A 23,834-nucleotide genomic window follows, 5' to 3' on the forward strand; every position below is an offset into this window, starting at 1 on the left:
TGAAACCTCTTCTGGTGCCTTCCTGCTGCTGGAGGTTTTTCATTGACGTGGAGCCACACGCTGCACTGTGGGAGCAGCTTGCTTTTTTCAACATCATGTAGTTACATGTACACTACATGCTGCTGGCAGAATGTGGATGTATTCCTATGGTCTCTTGTATCTTTTTTATCCACCAGTGCTCAACCTGTTTTGCTCACACATGCTGTACTTGCTCTTGTCCCTTGGAAGGTGCTCCCATTCTGAGATTGGTGTGGAAGCATTGCCCCATGTCACCTGTCCATGTACAGCCAAGTGTGGCAGTGTGTAGGGCCAGCAGATGCCCGGGACCTTCCAAAAGCTAAGCAAAAATTAGGTTACCTATATGTATAAGTGTTCCTAATCCAGTAGCTTAGATCTTGAGCTAGGACTTACTTTGATATAATTTATGTTTTGCGGGTAGGGGCATGTGCAGAAATAAAAATCTGGGTTCTTTCTTTGCTCTCTGCAACCAAAGGAAGTGGCTTTCTGCTCTCTGTCCCACTGTGGCCCCAGGACTGGTATAGCTCGCTCTCCCCTGTGGCCGAAGGAGCGGGCTCTCCCCATATGTCCTCTGGGGCCAGAGGAGCTCACTTTCCTTTCTCTTCTGCTATCCCCATCTTGGTGGAGCTTGCTGTCCTGCCCACAGCTGCAGGAGCAGGTCTCCCACCTCAACTCTAAGCCAGAGGAGCTCACTCTCCCCAGTGTGGAGGAGTTCTGTGCTCCACTGACGGGGAGGCAGAGTAGGGAGGAGGAGGGTGTGTCCCTCCTTGCCCCCAAAAAACCCATCCATACCCTAATTAGGGGTTTTGTTCATCCCCTGAGGGACACAAGTTTTACACAGAAAAGTTGTAGCATAGACATAGCAGAAGAGTACTTTATGAAAGACTTCCTATTCTTGTACTGTTAACTGCCTACTTCATTTGATATGAAATCTTGTAGTGTTTAACCCCCTATGCTTAATGATCTGTCCTGCCTTGTATCTAACTGCGAGCTTCTGGTTGGTTACCTTTTCCACACCTCAGAGAGAGCTGTGTATAGCTCAAAAGCTTGTCTCTTCCGCCAATATAAGTTGGTCAAATACAAATACGTTACCTCACCCACCTTTATATCTTTCATATTCTTGAGCCAGTTCATTGACCTTTTAACCACTGTTGAAGCTCCTACTTTTCCCATGGTGAAAACACACCAAACAGGTGGGCTTCAGAAGCTGAAGCCCATGATGCCCAAGTGGAACAAATTGGCTACAGGTGACAGGAAAAGACTTCATATCCTTCTCAAGCAAAGAAGGACAAGTAGGTAGTCCCAGGGGAAAATACATCAAACAGGTGGGCTTCAGAAGGTGAAGCACCCAAATGAGTGCTGGGAGTACCCATCTGCCTGCACCATGTCAACAGGTGGCTCAACTACTTTTTCCATTCTGAAAATACACCACACTGACTGTGCTATGTACCTGTGATGCCCAAGTGGAAAACGGGCTCTGTGTGATGTGACTAAGGAAAGACTTTGTAGTATTCTCAAGGAATGAAGGAAAAGTAGGGAATCCCAGGAGAAAGAAAACCAAACAGTTGATGGGCTTCAGAAGCTGAAGCACTCTCTGCAAAAGAGCTCTGGGAGTACACAGCTGCCTGTGCCATGTCACCAAGTAGCTCAGCTACCTTCTCCGTGGTGAAAACACACCAAACAGGTCACTGCTGGGTGGTTCATTTTGTCCCTTTTTTGTACAGAACAGTGACTTTCAAAAATAAGCTTACCAAATGTGTCTCTAAAGCTAATGAGCACCGTTAGCAAAAGGGTGAACAGAGCTAACTGTGTCATGTAACAGGTCGTGCAGCTACTTTCCCTCCCAGTGAAAACACACCACACAGGTCACTGCTATGGTGGGAAGGGAGAGTACTGTGTGTTGCCTCTGCAGGGCCAGCCCCTGAAAAACTCAGCTGGGAGGGGCTAGCTGAGTAATCTGTTGACATGTTTCAATCAGTTGTGTCCCTAGGTGGGTGGTGGTGGTGGGGGCAGGGCAGGGCAGGGCAGGAGAGCCCTGAAAATGTCGTCTTCACTCTCAGGGGCCCTGCTCTCAATAATATTTGCTGCTGAGGGGCAGCCCCCTGGTGCATGTTGCCTCTCTGGGGCCAGCCCCAAAAAAATTTGCTACCAGGGGCCAGCCAGCCCCCCGGTGGCTGGTGAGCCCCACCTGGAAAATGTGAAAGGGAGAAAACTAGTTTCTCATGGGGAAGAAGCCTTCACCCTGCACAACGCAGGACATACTGCTGTCTGGAAGCGTGGTCTGCAGTGCACAGCTGGCATGTGATGTGGGTCGGGGGTGGCTAGCCCACTAGCCAAATGGCACCTGTGGGTGGAGGAGGGAGGGCTGTCCCATACAAATGTAAAGCACAGAAAAGAATCGACATAGTGGTATTTGCAGTGAAGACAGTCGTATTGTAAAATCAATCTAAGTGCCTTAAAATTGATTTTATGCTTTAGTGTAGACATAGCCTTGGTGTGGTCCTAACATGAAAACCTTGGATGAATAATAGTTACAGAGAGATAGCCGTGCTAGTGTATATATTATCAAAACAAAAGAGCAGTCCAGTAGCACTTTAAAGACTAACAAAATAATTTATTAGATGATGAGCTTTCATGGGACAGACTCACTTCTTCAGACCATAGCCATACCAGAATAGACTCAATATTTAAGGCACAGAGAACCAAAAATAGTAATCAAGGTCGACAAATTAGAAGAATTCCTATCAAGGTGAGCAAATCAGAGAGCAGAGGTGCAGGGGTGGGGGGAGTCAAGAATTAGATAAAGCAAAGTTTGTAAAAGAGCCGCTATAATGAGCTAGAAAGTTGCCATCCTGGTTCAAACCACGTGTTAATGTGTCAAATTTGAATATAAAAGAGAATTCAGCAGCCTGTCTTACCGAACGGCTGTGAGAGTTCCTTTTCAGTAAAACACAGATTTTCAGGTTATTAACAGAATGGCCCACTCCATGAAAGTGCTGGCTGACAGGTTTGTGAATCAGGAGTGTTTTTATGTCTGTTTTATGCCCATTAATTCTTTGTCTAAGAGAGTTTGAAGTCTGTCCAATTGCACTTGCTGTGATCCCACTGACAGTTAGGTACAATCATATTTGCTGTGATCCTACTGACAGAGACCGAAAACTACAAGATCTCTACCACATATTCATAAACCTGAATTACCCACTAGGAGAAATTAAAAAAACAAATCGACAGGGCCAGACAAATACCCAGAGACCAGCTACTCCAAGATAGGCCCAAAAAAGCCAATAACAGAACACCACTGGTCATTGTCTACAGCCCCCAACTCAAACTCCTGTAACGCGTTATTAAAGACTTACAACCTATCCTTAATCAGGATGCCACACTCCGGAAGGCCCTAGGTGACAGGCCTATTCTTTCCTACAGACAACCCCCTAACCTTAATGAGGATTCTCACCAACAGCCACGGACTATACCACAGGAATAACAATCCTGGAACTTTTCCTTGCAACAAGGCCTGTTGCCAACTTTGTCCACATATCTATTCTGGAGATACCATCACTGGACCTAACCAGGTTATTCACAGAATCACGGGCATCATGGAGGTGATGCTGTGTCAGGCACCCCAGACCTAAAGAGCATCTGGACTGGGGAGACGTGCTTCTCCCTGCCATCGCAGCTCAGGTCATGGGATAGGCACCTTTCCCATGGTTGCAGCAGGTCTAGGCCTGGGGTGGGGGAGAGGCATTTGTCACCACTGCAGCCCTGAGTGCCTCTATGGTACTTAATAGGTTGCTGAGTGAATGTGCAGATAGGAGGGAACTTGGCCTTCTGCCCTATTACGTCTTGGTCCCTGTAGGTGTCCAACCAAGTGCACTGCACAGTCAGGGTTTGATTGTTCCCAGACAGTGCTTACGAGTCATGTGTACTGTGTGGTCCATTCCTCTTTAGTTGCTGGAAACCAGCAGATGGGAAGTGGCACTATGCGCGGAGCTCTCACAACGTCTTCAAATCATGAGTCAAATCCCACAAGACCTCAAGCCTACCCTGCAAGTCCTGTGGGAGCTGGAAATCGCACAGGATCTGTCATGTCTTGTCCTTTTGACTTCTCCATTCTTGGAGCCACCAAAACACACACATTGCTGACCTTGTGGCCCTTGAATCACTTCAAATGTCAAATTAAAGGCTGTCATCATTTTATAATGTATGGTATGCCTCTTTTTTTTCCCCCTCGGTGACTCCCAGAGATTTGTCATGCCAGTTCGTGGTCTCATATTTAAGAAAGTTGATGCGCTGATCACATGTAGATAATAAAATTATTTCTTTAGTGAATAAGGAATTATAGCACAGAAAGTCCATGTTATTAACATAATATTCTGTCTCGTGGGGGAGGGATTACTTCTGTTGTGATATAAGTAGTTGAGTCTACACTCATTTCATTTCTTTACCTCTCTTTTAGACTGTCATCGTGGATGTAATTTGCATGGCACTAGTTCAGTATACTTTTCACCACTGACTGGTACTGAAGTAGGACTTACAGGCTTATAATTGCCAGGACTGCTTTTGGAGCACTGCAAGCTCTGTTCCACTTGGTTGCTGGGGGAGGGGTAGCTCAGTGGTTTGAGCATTGGCCTGCTCAACCCAGGGTTATGAGTTTAATCCTTGAGGTCATTTAGGGATTGGGGCAAATAGATGTCAGGGATGGTGCTTGGTCCTGCCAAGAGGGCAGGGGACTGGACTAGATGACCTCCTGCAGTCCCTTCCAGTTCTAGGAGATGTGTATCTCCAATTATAAAATATAAACAAACTAGGAAGTGACCTCCACAAAGCTGCCTCTTTGAACTGTAATGCAGATTAATTTATTTTTCTGGCATTGTGATCTGTTGTCAAGAAAAGCTGACATGGTCTTAGCACAAGTGCAGCACTTTTCTTAAGAGTAAAGGTGAAATATGATCAACCTGACTCAGTAGACAAGAGGTTTGGAAGCCAAGGGTGAAATCTGTAAAAGTAAGCATGCATTTGGTTGACTTCAAGGGAGCCTGGATTTTATCCTTTAAATTCAGTGTTTTCTGAAAAATAGGCTCAAGCTTATCTGTGAGATATGGGTGCATGTTTGCATATCTGTTGACTGAAGTACTGTGTTGTGCAGGTTAGGCAGTGCTGTGCCATAGTTTGATACCAGTGGTTAGTTTAGTATGCTTATTGTTGGAAGTCTGTGCTATTTCCTGTTCTTACTTAAGGGAATAGTACATGGTATGATGATAAAGAGCTTAATAAAATTTGCTCAAGTTCCTGCTGAGTTTTTGGTATATCTGAAGAATTAAGGTGTTTTTCCACTCTGCTTGTAGATTTGTTTATGCTACAAGATGTATTGTTCCAGTTTCCTTGGGTGGTGTTCACTGTTCATTCTAAGCCAAAGCTATTAGCTTGGTACTCTTTGTTGTTCTAGCCTCTTTGACTTTTCATTTGTTTCCTAAGCAAAAACTCCTTATTATAGAAATGGAACTGCATATATAAATTGTTTGTTTTAAATCAAACTTGCTTCGTATTTCCAGGTTGAATTTTTCAGCTTAGAAAATGAAATGGATTTTTAATGCATTAAACTCATTCCTATTCCTGAAGTTTTTTGGGAACATTATTACAATGGTTCATGTATTTTGCAGGGGAAAAACCTGTGGAAGAAGATAATTTTGTAGCCATAAAAGTACTGGTCACAAACTGAATAGCAACATTGGTACTAATTTAGCATTTTGTGGAAACTAAGAAGTTCCATAAAATGTATTTATGTGTTTATCAGTTATCTGAGTAAGTTTAAACAAAAAAGTATAATAATTCTTATAGCTTTGTACAAGTTGAGACAACGTTGAAACAATATTGGGAAATAGTTTAGTGTTCATATTAAACTCAAGAGGTCTTTGGAGAGAGGCTTTTTATATGAACCACTTGAAAAAAAATAGTTCAAAAGTGTCTTTTGGCACCGAGTATTCAGCAGGGACTAGGAAAGCTGTGTGAAGAACATTCATTTTACTACCTTTTAACCTGTCATCTTAATGGAATATTTTTCTATTAAATATGGTAGAAAAAGACTAAAAACAGCCTTTCCACATGTAGGGATTCCCAGAAGTATGCAGCATTTATTTTGGCTGCAACAGAAATGTGATTAAAAGTTGATGACTTTTGCCATTATGGTCAGAAAAATTCAGTGTTTGTATTCTTCCTACCTCCTTTTCTTTGGATTTGCCCCCCCTCACCACTGGATTATTGTGTCTCAGGATGGCCAGATTTTCAGGATACTTCTACTATATGAATTTTTACACGGCAGTGTTTTCTGCTGGCATTTGTGTTCTATGGGCATCAGAAGTTGGTGGTAGAATGAGAGATTGCATTGAAGCACCACAGACCTGCTGACAGGGCACTCACTGCTGGTCACATCCACTGCAGCTCTCCAATGCTCAGATCCAGGACAGCTACCCCACTTCTCTTCCTGGTGGTATTCTTTGTTAAAACCACAATGGAGTTTTCATGGCATGCAGAGAAGAAAGGAGACAAGATGGGAATCAGAATGACTTTGTAAAATGTAGGCATTACAAGACTTTTTGCAAAATACTTGTGTGTGTTTGTTCCAAAATGGTCAAATTCCTAAAAACTCTTGAATTTAATTGCTTCACCTGTCGTCATACTTCCTGCATATTGGGGTGTCTGAGTCCTGTGATACTTTTGAGAACATAAGTAATTCTTGTATCAAAATTCATGAGAAACTGCTACGTAATCCACTCTTATAATAAAGGGTTGCTGTCTGTTTTTCTATGGTCTTGCTGGTTGCAATGTGACATAGTTGTTATGAATTAGGAAAAACGTCTAGAAAATGGCAACTGTAAGCTGTGGGGTGGTAGCCTCATAGTAATCTAGCTGCAATGTACAGGTTCCTATGGCTGGGCGCACTGCTGCTGTGTCAGCCAGGTCCCATGATGTGTGCCAGAACCGCAATTGGAGAGACTCCTGCTCCTCTCTGCACTAGGCATTGGGAAGCAGGATTGACAGACTCAAAGCTTACTGGCAGGTAAGGATAAGGCTTGGGACTTAGGTGTAGGAAGCAGGGGCACTCTAAAAGGTTGGGGCTCCTGCAAGGCGTGGCCTTTCCTGGCTTTAAAAGATACTCCACAGCCAGCATGAAGTGACCATTTTCTTGCAAACAGACTAGAGCAGTGGTTCCCAACCTTTTCCAGACAGGGAGCCATTTTGACAGTTTGGGAAGACTTGGGTGACCCAAGGCAATTCAAAAATGGTGGCGGGGGGGGTAGAAGAGGAGGAGGAGGAGAGAGCAGTCATAACTAGCTAATTTTGCATTGAGGCAAGAATATAAAATTGTGCACCCTAATGTTTATATATTCATAGTAGTTATTTCATAGATAAAGGGAAGCACATTAATAATAGTAAAATAATAACACTACATTTATTATAGTTATTCTTTTATTGTAGTTGATCTGAGTTGTGGTGGGGGAAAGACCCTCATCCCCAAACTGCTCCCCTCCTCTGCTCCCCCAGCACAAACCCTTCACACAGAGGCTGGAGGGCGGTCACACTCAGAGGCTGGGAGGACTGGGAGGGTCATACTTAGAGGCTGGGGGGAGATGCAAACAAAAAGTAAAAACTGACCAATCAGATATATAGAACGGAAAAGGGGAAGGGTGGAGCGGCAGTGGGTGAAAATTACTTACTGCAAGAGTCTATTAAGTGGCTTGCTTGAGATGGCTATGAATATTAAAGGTGGAGAAGCTGTATTTATAATGTGTAATTGTTTCTCTGTTGATAGCTGCTGGATGTGGTGGCTTAAGGAGCTGCAAATGGCTCATTTTAAGAGCCACATGGAGCTCTGAGCTGCTGGCGACCCTTAACAAATCTAATTGTAACCCATGTTTGGTTCTCAACTCATAGGTTGGGAATCCCTGAGCTAGAGAATAAAGAGAATAGGTGGCAAGCTGTAATGGACAGAAATTCACTGCCAGTAATTTCAGTTCTACATAATGTGTTGTGTTTTGTTAGCCACTGTGAAAATGTGAAATGATTCTATGATTTTATGAAATACCTGTCCCAAGAGCTTAGTTTAGGTTGTGATAAGGTGCAACAGTTAGATGAAACTGCAGAAGGAGATAGTAACAAACTATCATATAAACATGCAGGTTTTATCTCCTCCCCCCTCCCACCTTCCATTCACTGTGACTTTGAGTGCTGTGAATTCATTGCAGTGTGATTGACTCTCTGAGGCTGCACTATTATTGAAATAAAACCTTATGAGGGAAGTAGTTCAGATTCCCTGTTGGGGATTCTTTCTTTGTTTAATAAATTATTTAGTTTTAAATGCATAACTTTTTTATTTTGAGTGACAGCCTTGTGTAAGTTTTCCTTAAGGGTGGGAAGTTTTTTTTTAACTTTTTCATCTTCAGAAGTTGGACTGAGCAGGAGATGGGTTTAGAAAAAACAAACATTTAAATGATTGTAAATAAAGGACAAGGGCAGTGGATTTCAGCTAGTGCACCGCGACACACTGGTGTGTTGTGAGAACTGTCCAAGTGTGTCATGAAGTTGTCACCACTGTGGGGTGGGGGTGGGGGTGGGGGTGGGAAGGGATTGATGACCTGCCAGCTGGGGCACAAGCAGAAGGCTGCCTGAGCCCCAGCTGGCATGGGGTTTGTCACATTCCCCTCGCAGTGGCTCTTTGCAGAACCATTGCGAGGGGAAATGCTGACCCAAAGAGGCTGAAATGCTGCTTCCTGGCTGAACGGCCTGGTGGGGAGCCCACCTCCATTCCTGTTGTGGCAAAGCGGGGGAGGGAGGGCGGGAGCCTGTTGCAGCGGGGATGCAGTTTAAATGCTTGTGCCTCCTCTTCCCCACCCCTGCAAGTAAAAAGTGGGTGTGTCATGGAATTGTTCATCTCTTTGAAGTGTGCTGTGTTACTGAAAAGATTGGGAAGCTCTGGACTAGGGAGAAATTGAGAGAAGGTGGGTGAGGTAATATGTTTTATTGGGCCAACTTCAGTTGGTGAAAAAGACAAATGGTCTTCAGGTCTCCAGCACAAAAGCTTTCTCTTTGCTGGGAAAAGGTAGAACAACTGGGAGTCCAGGCTTGCACCTTCCCAGAACTGTCCTTCTCATGGTAATTCCACTCACAGACTCCCTTCACTGGTGGGTTGTTCAGGTTGGTGCTGTATAAGTAACTTCACTGAACATCTGAAGCATAATCACAGTAAGCAAAAGCAAATCTCCATCTTATGCATCCCAGGTTAATGTGGCTGTTAGACATAGAACTTAACTCTCATCCTCTCCTGAGCTGCCTGGGGGGCTCCTGATGAATTTTGTAAGGTTTGATCCACAGGAGATTGGTATATTAAAAGTAGCCAAAATGAATACTCAGGAACACAATGGTTGGGGAGATGCAGTAGTTCATATTTCTCCAGTCTGAGAAGGCATGTTAGGAGATCTGAAAAAGTTGAACTACTGGCACTGGGAAAATTCAAAACCATTGTGTCTTGGGTAAAGTGCCCTTAGAGTGGGGCAATCTAAAAGGCATCTTAAAAGTTGGTGTGTTGGATTTTGTTGCAGCAGGAATGCTTGTGGGTAATGATATATTGACTATTTCCAAAGCAGCATCTGATGAAGTGGGTCTTTGCCCGCGAAAGCTTATGCTCCAAAATATCTGTTAGTCTATAAGGTGCCACAAGACTTCTTGTTGTTCTCAAAAGACACTATAACTCTGTGGCCCTAGAGAAACAGCTAAAGGGGAAAAGGTCACTCCCAGCCCTTGTTTAGTGGACAAAACTGGCGACCCTCCAGAAGTTAAGGAAGGAGGAGCCAATCTCAGTGGTTGGGACAGCCATGAGAGATAGTCGCAGGTGCAAGCATTTGCAATAGCATAGATAGCCAGCTCAACCCAAGAAATCACAAGGGGGTGCATTTTTGGGAAATCCTAGTGAAGTAAAATGGGGGAAAATGTGGTGTGGTGTTTTAAGGAGGGATGAGGGTATGGGGATGTTCCTAAATGAGAAAAATAAAAGTTCCAGGAAACCTTAGAAGTAGTTGATCGTGCCTGTTAAATACTGTGGGGAGTCATGCATCTGACAGATTGGTTTTTGTTCAGGAAAGCTTATGCTCAAATAAATGTGTTAAGTTTTTAAGGTGTTATAGGACTCCTTGTTGTTTTTGCAGGTACAGACTAGCAGGGCTACTTCTGAGACTTGTGGGGATTTAATAATTTTAGCCTATGGCTGTCTTTGTGATGGTCTCTTGGGGGTCACAGAGGACGTACAAGCAATTGGAAGGGAATTTTTATTGTTCAAATATACAGGTGGGGTGAATGACTAGAGCAGATCTTGGACCTTATGCCAGAAGACTAAGAAGTCTATAGGACCTTGAAAAACTCCTCTGTATCCCTGTCTGTAATGAGACATTGTTTAGGGTAGCTTTGGACAGTTTTGGCCAAGTGTCGGGTTTTACCCAAAGGAGGAAGAAGTATATGTTTATGGTACTGGACTTTGGCACTGGATATTCAGAGACCCTGGATCTCTCTAATATAGAAGCTGACACTGAGGCCAAAGCTCCTTCCACCATTTTCTGCCAAGTGGGTTTTCCTGAGGAGATTTTAATTCAATCATGGATTGAATTTTATGTCCCAGCTGCTCAGTGAATTACAGAGGATCTGTGGTGTGAATCAGCTGGCGGTGGCCCCTTGTTACTCATAGACAGATGCTTTGGTTGCATGGTACAGTGGTGCACTAAAATCGATGCTTGGAAAGTATGCAAATGGGGCAAATGCCTAGGATGAAATGTCACCTGTTTGTTATGGGGAAGGTTCCCAAGAGTTCACATTATTTGCCCTATTGAATCTGATAGGCGAGAAAGTTGAGGAGGTCCCTAGATGCTGTAAGGGACTTCTGGGAGTGTGGTAGTGAATTCAGCAGTGAAGGTGAGCTGGTGTGTCCTCCTGCACCATTCTGGTAAGAAGGAACCAGCTGGCTGAGGTGCTCAGCTGCAGGACTAGGGGTGTGTGCTCCCAGCTTGGGCCCCAGGACTCTGCTGCAGGCTGCTGCAAGAAGCAACAGGCAGCTAGACAGATGAAAGGGGCTGGCTGAAGGCATGCGCCCATCCATTCTGGGACTGCTCGAGCCCTGAGCCCTCCCAGGGCCATGTAGAGGGGGCTTCTCCCCAATTGATACAGAAAGGCTACTTGTTGTTCCCCTTCCTTGCTATCAGGAAGTGAGGGGAAAGTGCATGGTTTGCTGCATTCCTCACTCTGGCAGGAGAGGACTGGGGCAGACAAGCTGTACACTTCGCTCTTGCTTCCTGACGGTGATGGGAAGGTGAACAGCAAGCAGCCCTGGTAAGGACTTGGGGGGCCTTGTCTCTTCCCACAAAGCCCCCTATGCTCTCTCAAATCCCTGCTCTGAACCCCCACTCACTACCCAATGCTGACTCCTGCATCCCTCCACTTCCTCATCCCTTGTCTTGAACCTTGTACCCCAACCCGCTTCCTTGAGCCTCCCACACTCCACTCCACACTTAAATGTCTTATAGGTACTGTTGTATCACAACACCCCCCTCCTACCTCGAGGGACCCCCCAGGGAGGTTTGCAATATGACAATACCTGTAAGAAATGTGTTACTTTCACCCCTGAATGAATCAGAAGTGAAACTAGTGGTTGACTGTAAACAAAAGTTTAGAAAAGAGCTAAGGCACATGATAGAAGTGGTTCACGCTTATTTTACTGATAGCCAGCCTGCACAGAAGACACAGTATTATCAATCTGCTTGTGAATGTTTCTTTGCTGTAGGGGAATGGTTGCTAGTTTCATCCCTTGTAGACAGGAGTAAAATGCAAAACTTATGCAAGGAACTTTATGAGGTTGTGGAAAGAGATAATGAGAGTACGTACCAGGTACAGTAACCTCATAGCAAGATAGGCTTAAATCTGATCACAATAGGCAAGCCATTGTGATTATGATTTGTTGTGCTGAGGTGGATTATGAGATGTCTTGATTGACTGGTTTCATCATTGACTGCCATGATGACTCATCACTTGAGAGCTTTGAGGTAAGTTATAAACAGCCTGAAAGTGGCAAAATCACGACTGTGCTGCAGATTGCAAGCCAATATTCTCCAACTTGCTAGGGATGATTCATAAATGGTCCATTGGCTTATCATTGGGTCGTCTGTCTGCACCAAGTCAATACTATTGAAGCAATGGCAGAGCAGGAGCAAGTTGTTACAGAGGTACAGAGTATGATGTAAATGACCATAAATAAAGTCTGATAGTTCCTGGGCTTCATTATTGTTCCTAAAAAATGTAAGATTGAGATTTCATTGATTATAGGAAATTTAATGCTGCCACAGTTCCTTATTTCAATCCTATGCCCAGAACTGATGATAAATTGTCTTAAGTAAAATAACTAAGCATGATTGTCTTTCTTAAAGTTATTGGCAGATTCTTTTAACAATTGCTCACAGAGAAATCCACTTTTAGTACTGATATAAATCTATGAGTTTACAATACCACCTTTTGGATTAATTGATGGAGAAGCCACTTTTCAAAGGCTTGTCAACCAAGTATTAAGTGGATTACAAGTCCCTGCCTGAGTTTATATTGATGATATAGCAATACTTAGTGACTCTTTGTCAGATTACAAGGAATACTTGGGGATTATATATATAGGAACAGCCAAAGTTATTTGGGTTATTCAGTAGTGAGAGAGCATGTTTTGCTGATCCCATAAAGAAGATTTTATTATTAAGTGGACTACTCCCCAGATCAGGAAGCAGACTCAGTCTTTCATAGGTGTAGTTTAACTGTGCATGCGTTCAAGACACTGTTACCACAAATGTATGCATGAAAAAAACAGAGAAACGAAGTTGGATGGACAAAGGCTTGTCTAGAGGATTTTGATAAGATTGTTCTTGCTAGTCCAGATTTTGACTGATTACTTGTGCACTGTACTGACGCTTTAAATATTGATTTAGGTGTGATATTAATGTAGTCGACAGAAAGTTTAAAAAAAGCATCTTGTTGCATTCATGCATAAAAAACTTACACCCATCAAACAGAATTACTGTGTCATGAAAACGTGTTTTAGGTCATCATAAAGGCAATCAACCAGTTAAGGCCCAGTCCCTTTACCAGGAAATTGGTCAGTTAGAACCCTGAATCTCCATGAGTTTGATTATATAGACCCAGAGGCACCAATTTCACTGCTTTGATGGAGCGTGATGGTCCAAGACTATGATAAAAATTGTGTCTGTTAAGGGGAAGGAAAGTATTGTAGCAGATGCCCTGTACAGATTCAATGCCTATGGATCAGTCAGTACCTCACCTTAGTGCATCTGTGTAAGAGATGCCCCTCGGTGCCAACTGGCATTGAGGGACTCTGAAGTTCGCAGTCAGTTCTTCTGGATCAGAGTTCTAATAGACAAAGAGCAAGATGGGGAGAACACCAAATCACACGAGAGAAATGTGTGTTTGAGTCCTTAAGAATCCATCTTTTGGGTGCCTATGTGTACACATGCATGTATAATCCATATTATCCATGGCAACTTTATTTTGGGGGACACTTGCTGGAGGTTCCATGTTGCTAGTACTAAAATGTCCTTGGAAATACTAAAAAAAATCACAGATAATTTGTTGCCTTAAATAGTTACATCTTGGGGAATTCTTAGACTTTATGTTGATAGAAAAAAACAAATTTTATTCGTTGTGTGGTGTTAGTGATCATGTCTTGATTATTTTGTTCACACATAATGTCCAACCCAGTTTTGCCAAATTTCATAAAGAAGTGAATAGTTGATCCAAATTATGTGAGAGAGCTTAAATAAAGAATGTGAATAGTAGTTATGAACTGTTCAAGAACATTTTGAGATGTTTTTCTGAAAAGCTACTTTTTTTTTTTTAAAGACACATCACTGTTAAAGGGCAAATGAAAGCTGCCATTAAAATGGAAGGGGAGAAATTAATAGCAGTGAATATAAATCAGGGCTAGGATTTGTAGAAAATTGATAAGGGGAGCAAAAGGAAACAGAGCTCTGTGGCTAACAGACTAAAGGGCAATGAGGAGGAGCCTTTAAGTATAGGACCAAAAGAAATCCTAATACAGCATTGTGCAACATTCAAGTGGGTATAATTTGTGTTATTTGTGTAGATAACTTGATCTTTATTATTTTTGGAAGTAGTACGTAATACTCATTGCGTGTGTCAAGTAGCAGATGCAGCAGGAGTATATTAGGAATGGTAAGAACTAAATCATTCACACAGAGACAATCGCAGATATGATTTTATTAAAGCCTAAATGTTACATAAATATTTCATATTTGCAATTGCAGTAGTCTCCCAGGGTTCTGTTTGACAGCAGTCCTTAAACTTTTTTTGAAAAAAATATTAATTCTAGCAGACAGGTTCTCTTAACACTAAATGTACAGTGTCCTCAAACTTCTACAATTAGCTCTTATCTTTCCCACTATTGCTGTAGTTTTGATGCAGATCTGATTGCAAGTTACCAAAAAAGCTAAGACTGATTGTACTTAGAGTACATTCAGTTTCGGAGTAAGCCCCATTGGATGCAAGTATGGATGGGGTTCCTTGGGGAAAGCTGTGTTATGCTGAAATAAAATACAGTAAATCCTCAAGTTATGTGGGGATTGCGTTTCTGCAACTCCTGCATAACTCAAATTTTCATGCAAGTCAGGGGGAGATGGGACCCAGGCTGCAGCCTGGTTCCTGGCACCCCTGAGCCTGCAGGAGCCTAGTCAGTTTCCTTGCTCCCAGAGTGGCAGAGAGCCAGTATCCTGGCTCCCCCGCTGCTTGCAGAGAGGGGGAACTGAGCAGGGCAGGACTTCTTGGAGCCAGGAAACTAACCAGGGCTAATGCCCTGCTCAGTTTCCTGGCTCTGCAAGCAGAGGGCAGCCGGGAGCCAGGCTGCCGCCTGGTTCCCAGCTCCCCACCACTTCAGGAGTTGGAAACCACTATTGTCAGGGGCAGCAGCTGTGAGCCAGGCTGGCATCCTTGCCAGCAGCGGCAGCCCCATGGTTCCTAGCTCCCTACAGTCTAGCAACCAGGAAACTGACCAGCCCTACTGGGCTGGTAAGTATCTAGGGTCCTGCAAGCCCAGGGGAACCAGCAAGAGCCAGCCTGCTGTCCTTAACAGGAGTGGTTTCCCTCTCCTGTCAGGACGGCAGTCACATTAACCTGAGACACGTGCAGTCGAGTTGCGTGTATCTTGAGGGTTTACTGTAGGGAATACATTTTTGGCATCGCCATTATGGTCTGTGACTACAATGTTCCATGTATAAAATATAATATAAAATAAGAAGATGACACTATAACCACTAAAGTAATTTAATAGTCATTGGCTTCCAGAACAGTACAACTTCAGTACACTTTTAACGTAGTTTTTTGATGTAATAGACTTTTAAGATATGTTGTAAACTTGAGATAAAACAACTTGTGTAAGGCATATACACATATGAAAGTGGTGAACTAAAAACTTCACCTCAATTTCACATCCTGGACCAAAATTATTCTGATATTTAAAGTTATGTTGGATATGTGGAATACATGTTTCAGGTATTAGCTTATATCTGTTATTGACAAGAGCTGTGTCTACACTACCACCCTCCTTTGAAGGAAATTTTTGAGGAGTAAAGGGATTTCAAAGTGCTGGGGCAACTTTGAAGTACTGGTGTGTGAGCCGCGGCTAGATGCGAGCCGGTACTTTGCCGGGGGGGGGGGGGGGGGGAGATTTGCTTAATGAAGTACTGCGTATGCAGCACAGCACTTCATTTGTAAACTCCCAACACCCTAATTACCATCCTTCCTTCAAAGGAGGGTGGTAGTGTAGACAAGCCCAAGGAGAAGTAAGAGTTATTTACAGGCAGACTTGCATTCTTCAGCTGCTTTTCTTACTTTCTACCATTCTGCTTGGTGTTTCTCAGGTAACAAAGTGAATGCAAACAGAATTAAATGTTAGTCTTTGAAGAAAAACAGACTATCTGGTGCTATCTTAGTTCTGGTTTCTTTCAGTAGTATGTCGTCATTAATTACATTTGTAGTCGGTCTGCATAGAGTTTTCACTGTTTTTCATTTTTTACTTTCCAAATGACCCTGAAGGACACAAAGGCTTTATCACGAGGAAAAAGTCTACAATAAAAGTGTGCTGCAGTGTAAAATTCTTTTTTTTTTTTTCTCCTTATATGGAAAGGATTGGTGGTCATTTCAGGATTTCATCAAAGGTACGTTTTGGTTGACTTAGGATAGAGCCACACCCAAGCAGAACATGGAACTGCTTCCAGGGTTTCATTTGCATGGAAGAAATGATACCTCCAGGGGTCACTGTCAACCCCTGTAGTCTTTGCAAGAGTTGAGGAATAAAGAAGGTTAAAGGAAGGTTGACCTTCTGCTGTTTGGATGGACATGGAAGTTGACTGCAGATAAATTGATTTTTAGCTATGCAATTGGCATAGCTAAAATTGCATGTCACCGGTTGACTTCTGTGTCTAGTGTAGACATAACCGTATTCACTTGCAAGTTTTGACCATGACAGCTGAACATATTTACCATATGTAGCATAGACTTAATATACATAATGGGGACTTGGGTCCTGTCATGGCATATAAAAACTTTCACACCATTGTTGGTACTGGTTTGATTTCACTGGTGGATTGCTAGATGCAGAAAACATTTTTGATGTTTGTTTAACTCTGCTCAAAGTGGGACTAATGGATATGGTGTTTGAATGCCCGAAGTAAACAGCATCCCACCTCACTAGCTTCCCAGCATTGGTAGCAGAGGTGAATGCCTCTTGATTGTGCTGTGTATTATTACAGGAGCACGTATCTCTAGCAGAAAATGGAGAAATGCCAAATAACTAAGGAAATATTATTAAACTTTTAAATGTGTGGGCCAGTGAAAACAACTTTGATCTGTTAATGTTTTATAATTTTGCACATTCATTGACAAAGGGGAACAACTTAGTTTTGGAGTTGTAGATATCATGTGAAAAGCAAGTAAAGTAGGAATGAATTTTCAAACATTTATCGTGTCTAGTGTAAATTTAAAGTTTATTAAATATAATATTTTGGTTTTGACAGATTCAGTTTCATATATCCATTTTTGGGCAAGAATCTGCATTGGTAAAGCTGTATTAGACAGCTCTGCTGTAGCAGAAATATTTTCAAAAGCTGCTAAACATTGACTGCAAAAGAAAAACAGTGCAGCATTTCTTTGATGTTATTTAAAGTTCAGCACTCCATGGTTGTCCACTCTGGAGTCATTAATTGCTCTGTCCCAGTTCCATTTTGCAGAGCTCTACTTTCCAGGCCTGAGAGCCCCCAAACCCACTTCTCTCCCACCTTTCATCTCTTATAGCCCAAGGCAAGCCTCTTGTAGGAGGGCTCCCTCCATTTGTTTCACTTTCTTAGGCCTCTTCATCTGTGAGCCCTGCCTCTGCTTGGGGGAACATTCCTCCATCACCTTGTTTCTGGGCTCCATTCACAGCCCTTCTTTCAGGACTTCTGCAAGGAGACCTCCAAGAGTACTAGACTCCCTATAAATACCATACCTCCAACCTCCTGCTGTATCTTCTAGAAAGAACTCAGGAGTACACTCATCCCTTGTTAAACGAGTACTTTATGAGTACTCACTTAAACGAGAGACACACATATGTCCCCTAGTTCGCTCACAAGTGAACTCTCTCCGCTAATACAAGTCTTATCCCCTCCCCGTGGCTCCAACCTGCCGCAGCCTGACACCCCCCCCCCCACCACCCCGCCAGCCCCACAGACACCAAACTGCCGAAACCTAAACACCCCCGCTGGCCCTGCACACTTGAACCACTGAAATCTAAATCTCCCCCATGCACCTGAACCACAGCAACTTAAACCCACCCGCTGCCTCCTGCGCACCTGAACTGCAGCAATTTAACGCCCCCGCCCCCCCGCTGGCCCTGTGCACCTAAACCTCTGCAGCCTAACCGCCCTGCCGGCCCCACGGACCAAAACTGTTGCAACCTTAACCCCCCACTCCGCCCCCCCACTGGCCCCACAGACCCAACCTGCAACAGCCTGAACTACCCTGTCCCTCCACGGACCCAACCCGCCACCATGTTTTAATCCTCCCTCCCGCTCATGTCCCCTAACTGCCCCCAGCCTTTAATCCCCCTCAGCCCCAGGCTCACTTACCTTTCAAAAGCAGCACCATCTGCTGCCACTCCGAGCACTTGGAGCCCATATATCAAATGTGTTTGGGGTGTTTACTTCCTCCTTTTCGTGAGCCTGTATATTTAGAGCTGCCTCTGAAATCTCCGGTACATGTATCTGATGAAGCGGGACTTTGCCTACAAAAGTTTATGCTCCCAAAACTCCATTAGTCTATAAGGTGCCATAGGACTTCTCATTGTTTTTAGTCCTGAGTGAGTTTTATGCCAAAAATGAAATGTTCTGCACACAGTATTTTAAAATTCTGTATGTGTGTCAAAATATCTCAATATAATCATTTTCAATTATTTGTTCATAAGGAATTAGAAATAAATTGCCAAAACAATTTGAAAATGTTGTGAATATATTGTTGTTTGTGTTGTTTTGACAATTCAAAATTTTAAATTTATTCTTTTCAGTGCAGAATTCCCTCAGCAGTATCAAGGTTCTGTGTGGTGCTATCTGGATGTGGCAACTTGGTGGGGAGTCAGTATAATGGGGGAATTGGTGCTCTGGGACTCAGTGCGGGGTTCTGTGTGTAGGGGTAATGGGACTCTGTTAGTGTGGGGTGAGGGGAGGGATGAAATGAAGGTGCTTAGGTCTCAGTGATGTGAGTGTAAGCTTGATGTGATGGGAGACGGTAAAGGTGGTTGGGGCTCACTGAGGTGAAGGTTGTAGGTATGGGGGGCCCTGATGCAAGGGGGGCTCCTGATATGAAGGAGGCTGGGTGGAGCATTTCCAGGTGCATGGGTATGGGTGGGGTCACCGTACAGGGAGCTGCTCTGTCTGACTTCTCAACCCCATGCATCTGGAAGCTCCCAGCCCCTTGAAGTGCTGAGCCAGGGGAAGTTTCTGGAGCTTGTTATGATGCAGCCCTGCTGCTCTTTGCAGGGAATGGGGAGGGGGAACTCTGTCTCCCTATTTCTTCCCCTTTCTGAGCTGGACTGATATTCATGGGTGACCAGGGCATCTCTAGTTCCCTCTCTATTCTGGCAGGGGCAATGTATGGAGGATTCATGAGGGGTCACATGCACCCCGCATTCACTGTCAGCACTGTGGCGCTGCTGAAGGGGAGAGGTAGGGGTGTCCCCACCCTTTCTCTTCTGGCAGTGCTGCACTGCTACCAATGAGTCTGGGGGTTGTCCTGGACCTCTACCCGAGCAGCATGGCCTGAGGGCGGTGCAAGCTTGCTGTAGTTTGTGCTGCTTTAAGGCTGCACTGCTCTTGGTGATGGGCAGGACCACCCCACACTCAGCAGAAGTGGCACTTCTTGGGAAAGAGAGGCATAGGGGTGGAGCAAGGGCAGGGCTTGGGACAGAGGAGGTTGTTCCAGTCCTTCCTGCGGCAGGGGTGACCAATTTGTCTGTCCTTGCAAGTTGCCTCTGTCTCTGGCAGCCCGAACAGATGCATGTGAGCTGCCAAGTTGCTGGGAGGGGAGAGTGAGCCACTGGCTGGTGCAGCCTCTCTTTGCTCCTCCACAAAAACATTTTCTTCAACAAAGTAGAGGGCTTCTGTGAGGAGGCATTTCTCTGCTGCAGTGTAGGTGCACCAGATTTCCCCAGGATTAAGCAATCAATATTACAGTGAGAAGTGTATAGAACAGTTAGGCAGCTACATACTGTGATGATGAACCTAGTAACCCATTTCTCCTGTGAACTCTGTAACTACACATAGGATGAGTTTCTCACTGTTTCATTTTTATTAATATTTCCTGCCATGTTTTTGTTTTTTGATTGTGTATCCTTTCTGATAAACCAGTATCGTCCTTTTCCTTCTGAACTGGATTAGGTCAAATTACTTAAATTTCATCTCAACATGATTTTTTTGTTCTCCCATCTCTTACTTCATTTTAGTTTTAAATTGATACGACTCTTAAAAGGCAGCAAGTGTTGAATTGACTAACTGGGAAGCAGTTCAGCATTTCAGTCTTTATAGGACAGACTTGTTTCACAAACCTCAGTTGTTGAGTTAAAGCTCAGCTATAAGTAAGGCAGATTCCCTGTGGTATTACACATCTTAGACGAAGGTAGATCCATTTCAAAAGTGGAGTTTGTACAACTCAATTCACGCCCTTTAAATAATATACTATTAATATTCATTTGGCTATCTGTACGGGTTTCTGCTAAGATTTTGCTGGCTGTTCATTCATGCATAGTCAATAAAATAAATAGTAACAGCTGTGGATTGTATGAAGTGATAATGTGCTTTTGAGATTTGTGAATCTTCCAACTCATTTTCATAGTTTTAATACTCATGGCCTTGTTGGCTTAAGTATTTATTGTAATATGTCTGTATTTATGAAGACCAGTATTTCACTAACTGCCAAATAATGTACACTAAGGAGTTAAGTTTAAATATCACTTTACATTTACTTTTTAAAATATTCACAAGCAAACAGATAAAAAGGACACACAAGTAACATTTATAGAATGTAGGACTACTACATCTTTTAATAAAAATCTATTTAATATTTGTTTATTATTCCACAGATAATGCTTAACTTTCAAAATTGACTTTCATTTTTTAAAACAGTGGCAGGAACGCCAATTTTCTTTTTTCAGTTCTGGGTCAATTTGGTTGCTGAGGCTAACCAATGATTTTCAATAAACTTTGCCTATAGAGATCTCATATAAGTTTCCCAGTACAGTTCTGCCAGTGAAATTTAAACTGATCATATGCTTTTCTGATTCATGGAACAAAAGTTCTTGTTGATTTTTTTTTTTTTTCGGATTCTCTTGTGATGTTGACTGATATCTGCTAAAGAGTAGAAAAACATCTGACTTCTTCACCTGCAACAGTTTCATGTTTTAAAGTTGATTTTTGGAAATGAGTTGATGTACTAACACTTTAGACATTTGAAGTTTGATTAATCAGCATTTTTGTTGAAAAATGTAACAAGTCGATATAATTTCTAAAGTAAACTATGTTTTATTTATTAATTGAACTCTAAAGCATATGGAGAAAGCTCAAGTGTAAAATGTATTTTTGTGGTTTGATCAGAATTTAATGTCTGTTTTGTTTAGCTAATAAATGCATAATATAAAACAGACTTCTCACTAACCAGATTAAATGAAACTTCTTTTTGCAGATCTGTTTTCTCCTATTTGCTGTTCTCTACATAATCTCCTATTTTGTAATCACAAGATACAAAAGGAAAGCAGGTAACTAGTTTTAAATATCCAAATGTTTATTTTTATTTCCCTTTAAAAAATGAGTAGGTATAGCTTTTTCCCCCAAAGAGAAATGATGTCCAATCTTGTCCTCTTGCTAACCAAATATATTTTTTCAGTGTAATGCCTAAATTAGTGAGGGGACAGGGTTTTGTCCAAAGATCATGCACAATATCAAAATTATTATGTAGTTGGGGACCCTGATGTGCATAGGTGTGATGCTCACACTATAGAAACTCTTCTGTATTTACAAATAATTTATTAATATATTTAGCAAAATTACACAACTCAGTAAGATTGATAGAAATAATACATATAGTACATTTGAACATCCATATTCACACCATCCCTTGTAGAACAGCCCGAAATGTTAACCATTACTTTCTTCGTGTTCGCCAGCGGCCATTATTGTAGCCCCTTCCAAAGGGTTACATCTCTCCCTCCTACTGCCCTGGGGTCTGACTTTTTTATAATATATTAAACTGATATTATCATATCTTAAGTTTTCTCTCTTCTTCCTTATGTGTATTTTCACCCTTTACACATATTAAGGTGTCCTCCTTAGGTTAGTGCTCTTATGATTTCAACCCAATGTCATTTATGTCAGTTCATTGCCATGGCACTCTTGTAGTCAGATGTTCCATCCAAAACCTTCTAAATGCTTGTGTGGGTTTGTGTTTCTGTGGGGTTGATGTCCTTATGGATGAAATTCCACCCTCTTATTTTACTTCCAGTTCCCCAAAAACTTATGGGCTACCTAAGTTTGTCTGTCAGTGTTTGTAGGCTTCAGTCCTTATGCTAACTGATGAAGCCAGTGTCGTAACAGGATGAAAGCCTGTAGTTTCCTTGCATTACTGCTTAATATAGTAAAGCAAGGCAGTGGTAGAGTTGCCATCACTGATGATTTAAAAATAAAGATAGAATGTTTTTCTAAAAAGTATGCTCTGGAACAGTGGTGAAAAATACTATTCCAGATGATATTTTTTAGAAAAACATTCCATCTTTATTTTTAAATCATCAGTGATGGTGACTCTACCAATACTCTTGACTAATTAATAGGGATTAATTACTCTTGTTGTTTATAAAAAAAAAATTACAACTTATTTCCAGTTTGAATATGTCTAGCTTCAATTTCCAGCCATTGCTTTTTGGTTTATTTTGTTCTGCTGGACTCAACACTTATTGTTAAATACTTATTCTCCATGTAGGTACTTGTAGACAGTAATCAAGTCACCCTCATAACTTTCCTTTTTTTAGGCTAAATTGAGCTCTTTGAGCCTGTCAGTGTAAGTCTTGCTTTCTTGCCCTTTAATCATTGTTGTGGCTCTTCTCTGAACCTCTGTCAGTTTACCACCATCCTTTTTTAATTGTGGGCACCAGAACTGGATATATTATTTTTGCAGCTGCCATAACTCACTTCCTAACTAAAGTAGGTGGTTTTTTATTTAAATCACCCTAGTCGTCTTCAGTTGTCAGACGCTGGCTTTTTGGGCATCCAGTTAGGTGTTTATAAATTATTTCAAATTATCAATCATATTTTTTTCATTAAATTCTTCTTATTAATTGATTTGGCTGTTTCAGCTTTGTGAAATTGGCACTATTAAAGTACCAAGTTCATACATGTATATTGCTAGTATGGACTTTACTTTTCTTGTACCTTTATAAATGTGATCAAGTTCTTGTCATTTGTTCTTAAGCCGCCAATAACGTACAGTTCTGTGATCACTTTCTTTTTATCTGTTTGAATGGGGTCTAATATAGCATTGTTGGCTGCAGTACCTTTTGAGGAAGGAAAATGCCAACTATAATGCTTAGAAATTCCAAGGATGTTTTAGTACTGGGAGCATGAGACCTCCAGCATATGTTGCTCACGTTGAAGTTCTCCATGATCATACAGGTTTTTTCCTACATGTTGTAGGTGGGTGCCTAGGAAAGGAATCATCCTATTCCCTCGAGCAAGGGTGCGCAAAGTGGGGGTTGCGGCATTTTGTAAGGGAGGCACGTGATTGGCTCCCCCGCACCCATCCCACAGCTTCTGCTGGATCTGCTTTCTCCTGCATGGCCTCTGCTACTGCATTGCTGAGGAAATGCCTCTTCCCTCCCCCCCCACCGACTGCTTGGCCAATCAGAGTGCACAGAGGCCCTGAGACGAGCAGTGGGTGCAGCCAGCGAGTTCCCGGCTTCATAATGTACCTTCCTGGAGTCCTCCCACCGAGACCCTCCCCTCCTTTGGCTATCCCCCTTTTTAATCCCCCCACGCCCCGCACATCCCTTCCTGTGGTCCTTGCACAGGTTGGTGGGTCCCTGGTTAATTTCAGGGCTGAAAAGCGCAGAGGGCGTGACCCAAAAAGTTTGTTCACCCCTGCCCTAGGTGATCTGTTGGTCTGTAGAAGATACCAGCTATGTCTCTTTTGTTAAGACG

The 23,834-nt window shown here is 42.7% G+C and overlaps 1 protein-coding gene across 1 annotated transcript in view; it reads left to right on the top strand.

The window, feature by feature from the left end:
* Positions 1-23,834, top strand: part of LMBR1 (limb development membrane protein 1) — a 145,125-nt gene that overhangs the window by 4,242 nt on the left and 117,049 nt on the right. Inside the window, exon 2 of the mRNA XM_074985068.1 lies at positions 21,331-21,403. Coding sequence (XP_074841169.1) covers positions 21,331-21,403 — 73 coding nt within the window. The remainder of the gene's footprint in view (positions 1-21,330; positions 21,404-23,834) is intronic.

Source organism: Carettochelys insculpta, chromosome 2 (assembly GCF_033958435.1).
Source record: "Carettochelys insculpta isolate YL-2023 chromosome 2, ASM3395843v1, whole genome shotgun sequence".
Taxonomy (NCBI): domain Eukaryota; kingdom Metazoa; phylum Chordata; order Testudines; family Carettochelyidae; genus Carettochelys; species Carettochelys insculpta.